The sequence below is a fragment of the Triplophysa dalaica genome, chromosome 24 (assembly GCF_015846415.1).
Source record: "Triplophysa dalaica isolate WHDGS20190420 chromosome 24, ASM1584641v1, whole genome shotgun sequence".
In the NCBI taxonomy this organism is placed as follows: Eukaryota; Metazoa; Chordata; class Actinopteri; order Cypriniformes; family Nemacheilidae; genus Triplophysa; species Triplophysa dalaica.
Genome location: NC_079565.1, coordinates 12,036,745 through 12,049,866, shown reverse-complemented (window position 1 = coordinate 12,049,866; position 13,122 = coordinate 12,036,745). Strand labels below are relative to the sequence as shown.

At 37.7% G+C, this 13,122-nt stretch overlaps 1 protein-coding gene across 2 annotated transcripts in view; it reads left to right on the top strand.

The window, feature by feature from the left end:
* Window positions 1-799: 799 nt before the first annotated feature.
* The window catches only part of b4galnt4a (beta-1,4-N-acetyl-galactosaminyl transferase 4a), a 148,788-nt gene continuing 136,465 nt past the window's right edge, over window positions 800-13,122 (top strand). For both annotated transcript variants that reach the window (XM_056739944.1, XM_056739943.1), the window contains exon 1: window positions 800-2,560. In XM_056739944.1, coding sequence (XP_056595922.1) covers window positions 2,416-2,560 — 145 coding nt within the window. In that variant the 5' untranslated portion in view covers window positions 800-2,415. The remainder of the gene's footprint in view (window positions 2,561-13,122) is intronic.

Here is a 13,122-nt window from a genome sequence, read left to right as displayed (position 1 = left end):
TTTGTTTTTATTTTATGGTAAATATTTTTTTAATGATACTCTAAATAAACAAGAACCAAGTCCAATATGATGATGATAATATAAGGATATATGATAATTATTATTATTATTGTATATGTACTATTGTTATATCATTTTATTGTATTATTTTAAGGAAAAGATTTTCGAAATTAAACAATAAACAAATAAGTGTAAAAATTTAGAGACGTTACACGTTTCATGACTAAAATATAAAATAGGCCTAAGCTATATTTTTGTTAAATAATTTTTGCTTTTGTATTAGCCTACATGAGTATTATTACGCCTCATTATATATACATATACATTTATATGTTGTACGTATGATACATATGATTTTTATTATTTTAATCCCATATCCCAAGGTTTGTAAACGTAAAAAAAAAAGAAACGAGGTGAGATCATCGTATCATAAGATTATTCATTAATGAATGCGTTTCGTCACCGGAGCCATTCCAATAATATTCATTTGCGCTGAAACTCCGCCTATGATTGGACGCACTAGCTGCCCATAACGGCTCCACCCAAGTTCGGTTGCCCAGCAGCGAACATAAAAACCCTACTATGGTCAAGGAGTTCTATATGAATATTAATCACGTAACGGTGACGTTCACCCAGTCATGTTTTGGTGATAAGGCTGAGCTCCTGAATATGAATTAGCCGAGTGACCGGACGACTCCGGAAAGGTTGCCGTGCAACTTCAGCATTACCTAATTATGAATTCATGAGCCGTGCCTGTACAATAGTAGGCTTCGTAACGTCGCTCCCCGGCGGCTTCGTGGATGCTTAGTTAAACGCGGGGCTCGGGAGTCGCTCGCATCGCAGGACTGGAAACAGAGCCCGTCGGATTTATGAGACTCGTTGCTTTATAGTTGATCTCACAAAAGGCGTGACAACATCCACGAGGATCGAAGAGACTGATGCACAAACCCACGTCTGCGAAACAAAGCGTTTGTGTGGCGGAGCGCGCCACTGAAAATGTCAGATGCAGCTAGCGTTGTGGGAGCTTACGGACGTCTGTAGACCATTGTTATTGTTTCATGCTTATGTTTTTTTGCGTTAATAGAAGACGTGTCAGTGATGCATGTGCGTTTGATTTAATATTTAAGGAAGAGCAAATAAGTTGCTCACGGACTAGCAGGTGCACGACATCGCAGCTCCACGAGTTCACCTATAGATCACAAGAGAGATGTGACCGGTTATTCTTGCTCACTAGTGTTATGCTGTGGTAAAACAATAGCTGGTGATGAAGAACATTTATTTGGGTGCAGTGTTTTATATGGCTATGTGATACGATACCGGTTGTGTATTGTTCAAATTTGATGTTGCATACAAAATCAATGCAACCACTAGACGTGCGTATTTAAATGCGTATCGATCTAAATTAAAGTTGGTCTCAAGTGTCCTCGCATTGTGTCAATGTAGGATTTGAACATTTATTGGTTTAATAATGGTCCTGTCATAATAGGAGCATGTCGTGTAAATGCAGGGTTTGTTGTTCAAGTTCATCGCCATGGCTGTGTGAGTTGTCACAGCACAAGATGCACATTTGACTTCTAACAGGAGAAAGTCAACAACTTAGGCATATGAAGAAATGGCATCATGCTTTATGGTTTGTTGTTAAGAAATAGCAGTGTTAGAAGTTAAAGAGTTGACAGGTCACTTTGGCGAAAGCTTTAAATCCAGAGGATGATCCTCCCTGGAGTGGCTGGACTGCTGTCAGAGCGGCTTTCACGAGATTAACAACCGACTGCTATTTTCTTTGCCTTGACGCCTACGATAAAATTTCATTTTAATATTTTTTAGCAGCGAAACCTTTTTATTAAAGTGAGATTTAAACGAAGAACAACAACATTTTTATGAGGCAAAAAAATAAGGCTTATGTGTAAGAGAGAAAACTGTGCTTGACATCATCAACGAAACTTGTTGAGCTCGAGGAAATATGACATCAGGTCTTCAAAGCGCGCCAAACTGAGGATCAGCTGACAGTTATTTTCTGTGGCTGCCGCAAATATGAGACATTGAAAGTCTTGTCTTTGAGAAGAGGATCTTGTCATTCTGATGCTGGGAGTAAACGAGCGGCTACTGCTACTGCTCTGAGAAATGACATCGTGACGAGCCATACGTTTGAACTTACGGGCAGCCGATTCTGCTGCTTCTCGACATTTTGACGTCGTGACATCCCGAGTCTTGTTTTAAAATGCGTCCGCTCTCAGTTTGTTGCTGATGCAAATATGACACTGTCACACCGGGAGCCTCCTATCAAGTGCGCCAAACCGGCGAGCAGCCGAAACGGATTCCGCTGCTGATGCAAATATGATATTGTGACATCGGGAGTGTTGTGCCGAAAGCGCGCAAACAGCAGCTGAGATTCACGTTGCGCTGCCGCCGCTGCTGATGATGCTGCGATTCCCGGTGAAGAAAATCAGAAAGCAGTTCAAACTTCTGCTGCTGCTGGTGCTGCTTACTTTCGCGGTGTGGTTTACGTACCTGCACATCAACCAGGGCAAAGCCATCAAACTCCACTTTAACTACGGGAAAGGTAAGAATATTATGGTTTTATATACGGGTAGAGATGACGGAAAGCATCGCATTGCCTGCTGATTTACAGGTTGACGCTCTAATATATCTTGGTGTCTATGTGATTATTCTTTACGCATATTAAGTTTCATAGAGATGAGAAATGAAGCTTAAGTTTTAAGTCAGGAGAGTAGGTGAAAGCTTAATGTCTAGTAGCCTGTACTGTATTTAATAATTGGAGAAATGCATAACATACATCTAGCTATTATGCATTACATTTACAATTATACATTTGGCAGATGCTTTTATCCAAAGCCACTTACATTGCATTATCCTATACATTTGTTTCTAAGTATGGCACAGTGCAATCCCCTGGGATCGAACCCACGACCTTGGCGTTGTTAGCGCCATGCTCTTACCACTGTGCATTAGTCTGTAATAGTACCATTTTCTGTCTGCATTCTGCATGCTGAACATAAGACGTGTACTTAGGACTTAACAGTTAAATTTAGTCTTGTAATATATTTCACTACAGTGTTTCGGTTGTGCCAAATCGAGTGGTTTACTCATACAAGCAGATATTTGTTCAGCTAAACTATAAGTTTAGCCTGGAGTGAGCCTTCAGATAAACCAGGTTCACATCTCTATGACTAGGTGTGAATTACCAGAATTTGTTACCACATGCTATGCCTTGTGCTTGTGAGAATGTCTTGCCCCTGTAAACCAGAGGCTACAAAACTCGGTCATAAGATGTTGTTGCTTTTGGTAATGCTTCATAGAAACTTCATAGTAGCTTTAATAATATTTTTATTGTTAATGTGTACACTGTTGAACAATTTTGGAAAAAAATTGGAATTGTTTTACATATTTTCAGAGGTTCATTTTAAATGCACACAGCCGCATTCTGACAGTAAAGGCCATTTTGCAAGCTGTAAACAATACTAGAAGCAATTCCCGTTTCAGTTTTTAACAGTTGGCTACAGAAAGGTTAGAGAAAATAGAACCAACAAAACATTTAAAGCTGAACTGAAATGTTAAAAATCAAATGTTGAATTCAAAATCAACATTAAAGAGTTTGTGGGGGAATTGGGGTTTTGGTGCGTGCAGTCTTCCTGCTTTTTTGTCATTGGCTGATCACATGCTTGATCAATTGATCATAGAAACTGCTAGACAAGAATCTATGGTCTTAACCAAGGTCTTCTGAAGCAAATCGATGCGTTTGTTTAAGAGTAATATACATATTGACAGCGCTATTAACTTTGGTGTCTAGCTTCCGTCATCTGAAAAAGTCAACACCCATTCACTCCCATTCTACCGCTTGGAAGTAAAATGATACGTGGTATACTTTTCATGGAAACATTTCCTTTTGTAAAATGTACAATGTAAAAATCTACATTGCACAAAAACATACAAAGCATGACATTTATGAAAACTAATGTAAATGTTTTGTATATTATGTATTGGTCAGTTGGAGGGAATGAAAAGCGTTGGGTTGTAAATCTAAAGGAATTGTTCACCCATAAATGAAAATTCTCTCTGAATTTTCCTAGCATTATACTACCCACAGATGTATATAGGCTATATCCCCTGTTTTCAACACAAGATTTTTTTGTGTGTGTTTGTTCAAGAATATTTGTCACTTTATGGACACTTTATACACATATGTAGGTCTCATCCATCCATCATAAAAGTTATCTATACGTAGGATTTGTATGTGTACATACAGTGACAATATATTTTCATAACAAAGCATTGTTTGAGTTTAGCTAGAGAAAGGAAGGCATATACAAGATTGGAAAAGTTATGAGTGCATTTTCATTTTAGGATGACCTATTACTTTAAATCTCGCCCAATGACACCTTTTATGAACAGCACCATAGGAGATGCTCTTTCTCATTAAAAGCTACAGAATCCTCTGGTTTAGCTTCTCTCCCTGACTGCACCATACTGACCTTAATCACATCCCAGAGACCTCAGCATCAGTTTGACCGCTCCAGCCTTTGAGGGGGCCACCAAATCACCCCTCTTGCCAAAAACGAATGGCTCTTTTCTCTCTTGCGTTTCTGGAATTACTCAAGTGAGCAAAGGCTAAGCAAGTCCTATATTATCTTATGTATTGGTGGAAACTAAAGCTTCACGAAACCAAGTCGGCCGAAGCAAAATTAAAAAGCTGTAGGGGCTCACAAATTGACAAGGGTGACATTTTAATCGGAGATGTTGGCTGTGGAAATGCATGTTTGCCCAAATGGGGTTGTTTATTTTCACCTCAGGGCTTACAATGGTCACCTTATTCCCAATTACAAGCTCCACGGGGGTGGTTCAAGATATAGCCGTGCACCAGCTGCGATCGGTTGCTGTGTACAAGGGTCTTTTTAAGCAACCGAGTGTGAAGGAATGTGTCGAAGTTGTGAGCAAATGTGTCGAAGTTTTTAAAAGAAGTTTTCTTTTAAGAAAAGGAAAATCTTGAGTTGTACTCTAGAGAAGTTATAAAATGGTTTGTTCTGGCCAAATAAGAGTAAACTTCCAGTTTTTCATTAATTCATTCAATTTTGCATACAAAATTGCGAAACTAACAATTGTTGTCAATCAACTTTACAAAATATCATATAATCACACCCAGGGGCGGTGCTGGGGGGGGACAAGGGGGCTGAAGCCTCAAAAGTTTTTATTAACATGCCCTGTACGAATCACTTTTGGACCGTTTATAGGGATTTTTAGTTATTTTTTTGTTATTTAAGAATGGTTTTCTCAGAGTAAAAAAATAAGAAATTTTGTTTTAATATCCAAAATTATCTTCGATTGTCACAAAACAAAACAAATTTAATTTGAATAATTATAGAGGACATTACCCAAGAAAATTACCCAAGAGTAATGTTCGTAAGCCATACACTGTAAAAAAAGCTTAAGCAGCAGAAAAATAATTACATAATTCACTTAAAATTATGTTTTTCCTGTTTTCATTGTAAGTTTTTTCAGTACTTTTCTGTAATTTAATCTTTTTTTTACAGTATTTCCTTGTAAAAAATCCAGTTAAAAATATAATTTGGCGTTTCCCTCTCGTATTTCATAAATACATAAAAATCTGTTAAAAACAGTGAAATTCATGTAATTTTTTTTTTGTCTCCACACCAGATTTATATAAATTTGTCATTGAGTTTTTTCCAACATCATCCACGACAGCAATATCCAATGAACTTTTTTAATGTTGCATGACTTGTCTCACACCGTCAGATCTGTTTTTCTCTTTAGATAGCTAAGCTTAGAAATCCAAGGAAACTGATCCCATTTTCGCGACGGTGGGCAGTCAGCGGCCCTTTGAATACTGAATGAGAGGTTGTGAGAAAAACACACAAGACCGAGAAAGAGTCAGAAAAGAGTGGCAGGTTGATTACAGGCCAAGAAAGAACTGATGGCCAATGTCATACGAAACGAGTGTGTGAAGTGATAATTTCCCATCTATAATGTGCATGGACTAAAGATAATTATGTAATGATGTATAATTGAAGTATAGTTTTCCATCTACTGAATACATAAAGCCATTTAGTTTCTTGATGCTACAAAAACATAAATTACATGTACCGTGCAATTATTAAAGGGGTCATATGACACGGCTTAAACAAATATTATCCTTTGTTTTAGATGTGATGTGATGTGTATACACGATTAAAGGTTAAAAAACAGTGATTTTTTACAAAGCTCATTGGTCTGAAAAGCAAGGTGTGCTTTGATTGGCCAGTTAACCAGTGCGTAGTGATTGGTCGAATACATCAATGTGTATGCAAGAATGTGAGGGAAATGTAACGCCTCCTACCATATTCCCAAGCAATTATACTAAAAGGTGATAAAATGTCATCGGTACCTCCTTATAGCAATACGAGCCCGAATCTGATGATCCGAAATGAAGATGATCAAGCCGATGCATCAACTTTGCCGGCACGACTTGAGCATGATCTAAAGGATTGGTAAGGTTTTATTAACAAAAATATTATGTTAAATAGTTAAAAACTATAGCTAACTGTTTTACCTTTTATATACAACGTTATAAAGACTATAAACAAACAACAATATAAATCTTTCAGAGTTTGTGTGAGATAGAAACAAGCTCGTATTACAGCAGGGAATGGTAACATAAATAAAGCGAGAGCTTTGGCCCTTCTTGATCAACCAGTATTACGCCACGTCTTGTTGCGATTCAGCAAAGACAATAAACCCAAAATAAATACAAAAAAAAGACATTATAAACACAACATTTGTTGCCTCTAGTTGGAACTTTATTACTGATTATTAGGACTTATGTTGTCTTTTTTCACTTTGCATACGTGTCTGCATTTGCAGATCACAAACACACGACGAACTCAACTTGCGTTAGTCCGTAACAAAGTCTTTTACAATGAAAATATACTGAAAGGCTGCGAATCTGAAGCGCCAGCAAAGTTTTAATGGTTGGAATGGCCCCACTTTTTAACCAAAGCTTTCGCACATATCCGGTCTTAGTCTTTCTCCCACGTTTGTGAAGCAATCGTCTATGAAATGAACTGCACAAGCTTGAACATTCAGATTGTTCTTTTCTGGAACAGTGTTGTAAATAAAATGTAACCATTCATTTTTAGTTGTCACATATTTTGGGATGGCAATCAAAGAGGCTTTCTTTTGAAAAAGAAACACACAGCGTCTCCGCGACATGGCTGTGACGGTGATGATACAATGAGATTTACAAGTACACCCACCTCACTTCGTTTAGATTTGGGCGGTCTTCAATCAAATCATGTTACGAAGTGACGTAAATTCGCTGGAGTGTGGTTACACGAGGCCTTTCAGGCATGTCTGGGTATGCATTCACTTTTAGATAGAATGCATCTTTTGTTCCGACTTTAATTTTAGCAATTTTACGTGTCTAATACATGCAAGGGCAACTTATAACACAATAAAGACACAGAAAAATACGTTATTGCGTAATCAGAGAAAATACTATACTAAGATTTTATAATCGAATGGTTAATGACAATGAATTAGTAATTAGTTATCATTAGTTATTTAACAGGTCATGCAATAATTTACAGTCAATCTGGATTTGAGCCTGTATTGTAACATAGAAAATCAGTCTGTTCTACAATTTTAACAGATACATGCCTGACACTCGTCTTGCCTTTGATAATCAATGATGCAGAAAACCCAGAATCTGAGAAATGTGTTTTTTTCTTCTTTTGTTACAACAACTGCACAGAGAGTGCACACAGGTGCACAGCAGTAATAATTGAATTTCATGCACTGTGATTCTGAGAAATTCCTCTTCAGGTAAGAAAGGACGCATCGGTATGCTAGAAAAGACATTCAGGTGTGATAGAATTTGCAGTGATGCACTGGTTGTTACAGTATAGACTAGTGGTCTGACGAGATGTCGTGGCACTCCGATGTGTTTCGTGAGATCCGACTGGTCTAGCGTGAACACAATTTTCTTACGCAATTGGCGTGATGGAGAGCTAGGCTTGAAATTGCAACTATTTTAGTCGCATATGTTCCCTAAATTTAACCTATGCGACCTCAAAATATTTTTGGGACATTTGTGTAAGTGCACATTTTGTTCTGGCTTGACCTGTTTTCATTACTGTACTGAACACGCTAATAATTGCACAAAATTTGTGCGTGATGTGCTGTGAGCTAAAGTGACCGGCCCGGCTATGCATAGACATTCGTAGGATTCCTGTGTTTGCTTCGCCTCGCTCATAAAAGCACTAGTTGTCACGTCATATTGCTGGCGCCTCGGTTCGCCACCTGAAGGCGCCATAGTGAGCTGTTTCTGCTTGTGGTTTGTAGGACTCTATTTCCCATTATGCCTTGTGTCTCATTATTGTAACTGGTTTCACATGTGTCTTATTTCATGTTTGTCTCTTCTCCTGTGTATATATTGCCCCTTTGTTCAGTTGTGCTTCGTCGATCATTGGTTTTTGTTATGCCTTCAATCTGCTTGTGTTATCTTGCCGTGTTCCTTGTTTAATTGTGGATTTGTCTCACTATTATGGATTTATTAAAGAACTTACCTGAACATGGATCTGCTCTCCTCTTTTCCCTGCTGTAGCACTAGTATTTACTCTGTTCGTGCTGCCAGCAGCGCTTTGGGAGCGCGCTGTTGAACAGCGGCTGACTGTTCCACAAGTACAGTAAACTAACAACTGCAAGTACGTTATTTTAAATACATTCAAAGGCAAAGCTCTTAAAAAGTATTCATCTGTCTCTAACATATCTGCAATGTAAACATAAAACATGATGTGTTTATGTAGTTTTAACTGTTTCTCGGAAGGATATGAGGGTTCAGTCAGTGGAGGAAGGAGGATCGATAGTGTGATATGATCACCACCTCTGCTAACACGAGCACTATGGAAAAGCTTATAGAGAAAACAACCACAGTTCTTGACTAAAAGCTACAACTGTTAAGAATCAAAAGATAACAAGTAATTTTGTGCAATTACTGCCTGGCACTGTTTGTGACGAAACATTTTGCCGACTTTTCATATTGTTTATTACTGCATAATATAATTCAATCAAATATAAGTTTAATGTGTACCATTATTTAATCAAATAAACATATTACAGAATTCAACAAATTGTTTATTTAATACAATTATTATACAGTAAAATATAAATACAAATTAATATGAACATAAATGAAATTAAATATAAACAGACTGGAAGTTTGATGAAACGATTTACAAGGAAGCGTACAGTGGTTGTATGAGTAATAAAAGTGTTGTTGTCATTTCACACTCTATAATGGATTTGTATATTCTGATTCAATAACAAATATACATAATATTCCTAAAAATAAATGAACGTCCAAACTTCACTTTTGACTGTGCTTGTTGATTTGAAAAACACAAGCATTAATTTGCTTCTATAACAGCTTTCAATTTTTTGCTAGGCTTTCCACTTGATGTTGAATGGATGGCCCCGGTGTGGATACAGATTTTCAATAGTTCAACTGGTTGTGCGTCATGCTAGAAATGTGTTGGTAGAAATGGTTTGATTCCCGTGAAAAATAATACTTGCGCCAGAAATACCAGGTCATTTCATCACATGCGCAAAGATAAGTCAATACATAATTGTTGATACTTTTAAAGCCTAAATACAATCAGCAAAAGTAAACAGCAAACATGATGCTAGAAACCGACCACTCTACGGTCGCTAGATATCAACATCACCACCACCATGCCTCCGACAACTTTTTCAAACTTTATTTAAAACGTGCACCCTGGAAAGTCATCAGTTTGTAAATGAATCCCCATGCACCATTTTAGTGATTTGTGCCCATGTTGAATTATTTGTGACATTTACATGCACAATGACATATAACGTCCCCGCCAAAGGATGTAGTCGTTTTTAGCAACTTTTATGCAACTGCCGTTTTTAAGACGCAATGGCACGCTTTTCACAGAAATGGCTTGGCTTTAGCCAGGACAATGCCTTAGTTGAATTAAGATATTTATGTCGCTTTTATAAAAAGCTATAGAAGAATACATTACTGGTGTGCATCTTAAGACAAAATAATGGCACTGATATATTTTAAGATATCTCAGGGCATGTTATATGCAGTTAAGACTACACAACTTTATAAAATCTGAACAGATAAAAAAAAACGGGACATCAAACACTTGCAGACTTTTATAAAGAAAAACAGAGCATTACACACTACGGGATAAAATCTGCAGACTGGCGCAGACTTTCTGCAACAAGTCCAGACTGAAAATCTGGGCAAAATCTGAGCAGGAGTTTTGTAGTTTATTCCAGCCTTAGAATCTAGAACAGAAAAGATTGAGATTAAGAACACTGGATTGTTATTGCATTCGGATAGAATATGATGGATTAGTCATTCTACTTCATTATTGAATTACATCTTCAATGCATTTTATACCCGTACTCTTAACCCACAGCCATAAATGTTATGATAGATCTGAAGATGCATAGAGAAACCAGTTGCCACATCCTTCCATACGAAAATGTATATTATTTTCAGTAAGTGAAGACGTGCTCAGATTACATGTAAAGCAGTTATAAGGCTCTCTCAGCCTTTATCAGACACACACACTCTTTCGCAGTCTCTCGCTCAAATAGTATATCATATTTCAATGTCTTGGCGGAGAGATGTGCCGCATTGAAGTTGGTTTTATTTTACTGTAAGTGATCCATTTAGTGAAGCTGGATTACAATCGATCATCAAAGGCTTGGAGCTCCTTGAGTGGACTTTTATTGTGGCGGGGCGTGTAAAGGTCACCTTTAAGGTTTGCTCCTTGCACCCTCTTTGGCTTTGAAGTGGTGACAGCCAGTCAGATGTACTCAATAGTGATCAGTTATGTCAACCAAATAGTTTTGATTGTTTACAGGCCCCGAGTTTTCTGGAATGCACAGAAATGTGTGACATGCTGCTCTCAAATGTAAAGCTTAGTATTTGGATCAATAAAATCATTAAAAGTTCAGGCAAATAGCACAAATGATATAGACTTGTGATCCTTTGAGAAGCCTATTGAGTGTCCCATGTCGTCAGTTTTTGATTCAAAAAGTTGTGGGTGCAATAAGGAGGCCAATAGCCACAAGACCAAAATCATGCAGAAAACCCACCTCCCAGAGATACATCGTGAGTAGGGAGCATGGCCCTGATGAAGCATCAAAATAAGACAGGAACTGAGTAACGCTCATTCAACTATTGTTGTGGACGTATCTTTGTGTAAACCATTCATAAATTCATTTGTATGTAAATTGTCGATTCAATCGGATTGAATCAAATTCACAATTTTCGGTCCGTTGGGAATGTTGGGAGAAATGTTGTCTTTATTTGAATGCCTTATCTGCTGACTGCACTTTTTCCTTGAGGCTTTATGATTCCAACAAGATGTTCCCGTAGCAGGTGGGATCGTCCACAGTTTTTAATGCTTTCCAACAGATAATGTGGATTAAAGGTTTCAGTTGGCATTCTTCAGAAGGGGACCCATCTGGATGTACAAATTTACTCACCCTCATCTCAACCCAAACCTGTATGACTTTTTCTTCTTCTGCAGAACACAAAATTTGGAAGAACATTGGGAAGAAAAGCAAACAATATTGACCACCATTGACTTTCACTGTATGGACACAACCACTGAGACATTTCCCGAAATATCTCCTTTTGGGTTGCACAGAAGAAAGAATCGTATACAGGTTTTGAATGACATGAAGGTGAATGATAAGAGAATTTTTTTGGGTGTACTAATCCTTTAATTTGAATGTAAATGTTTGTTTGATTTACAGACAAGTAGAATAAACTTTAGGACCCCCAAAAATATAAAGGTTTGTGACAAACTTTATGAAAACCTTTTTTTACTTGTTTAACTCTTTCAGCGCCATTGACGAGTTATCTCGTCATTTAAAAAAAAACGCTTCCCCGCCAAAGACGAGTTTTTACGGCAATCAGTGTTTGTACTGTTGTACAGCAGGTGGCGCTATTACACACCTTTGGGAAAAAGTACAGAATACCAGAACCTAGAACGTATATGTTTTAGCGGTTTTTAATGATTGTTCTGAGTGGAATCTGGGGGGAATCTGTGACAAAAAACGTTAATTATCTCAGCTGTTTAATCAAAATGATGCATTTTTGAAGAAACCTACCCACATCTACGGAGTGATACCAAACGAACAAATGAAGATAGAAGAATACGGTTTCTTTTGTTTAAAAGCTGAGACTCTGTTCTTTCATTTGAAATATTGTTTGTCCATATATTCTTTACATAAAATGTACTGTCAGCCATTAAAGTTGGGTGAAAATGTTAAAAAACGCTGGCGTAGGCTGGCAATTTTTTTTTAAAGAGGCTGGTGGCGAATGAGTTAACCAGTTGCAACTGAAATAGCAGTGTCAAGAATCTGTTTGGAAATCAGAAATCTGCTTTGGTTGTTAATATGATATTTCATTTTATATATATATATATATATATATATATATATATATGACAATATAATATTCTGTGCTTTAAAATGCTCCACACACTGCCTCTCTCTCACTGTTTTTCAACATTTGCTGTAGGTATTGGTAACACTCACAGCAGTTGTTAAAATAGGAGTACCATTCTGTAAATCCCACTACTCTTGACTTCTGCAATTTGCCAATTTTTGCTGTACCGTGGCAAAACATGCTTTACAATGATTTCACATTTTTCATCCTTTAGACGTCTGAGCATTATTCGCAAATCTTTGGTTCAGCATTAAAGATTTTATCCCTTTAAAGGCTACCGGCAAGCCGCGTTTTGTAGACCAGAGGTTTGGGGAGCTTTTAGCCCATTTGACACCACGTCCCCTCAGGCTTAGTTCAATAACAAACGCTCTCATCTCCACCAGGGGTAAACTGGCGCCGTCCTGCTTTGAAACTCCCCTCTTAATTTACACTTGCGAGCACAGAAGCACAGGGGCGCACAGAGGCGTTTTCAGACTTTTTTTGTTTGAAGCGTAAATGTTGAGCTGCCTTTAGGCGCATCAGAATAGTCCCTGAAAACCCGAGACGACACAAATCACATTCGGTGGCGGTTAATCTACCGCAAACGGCCTAGGGGAACACTGTTTTACATT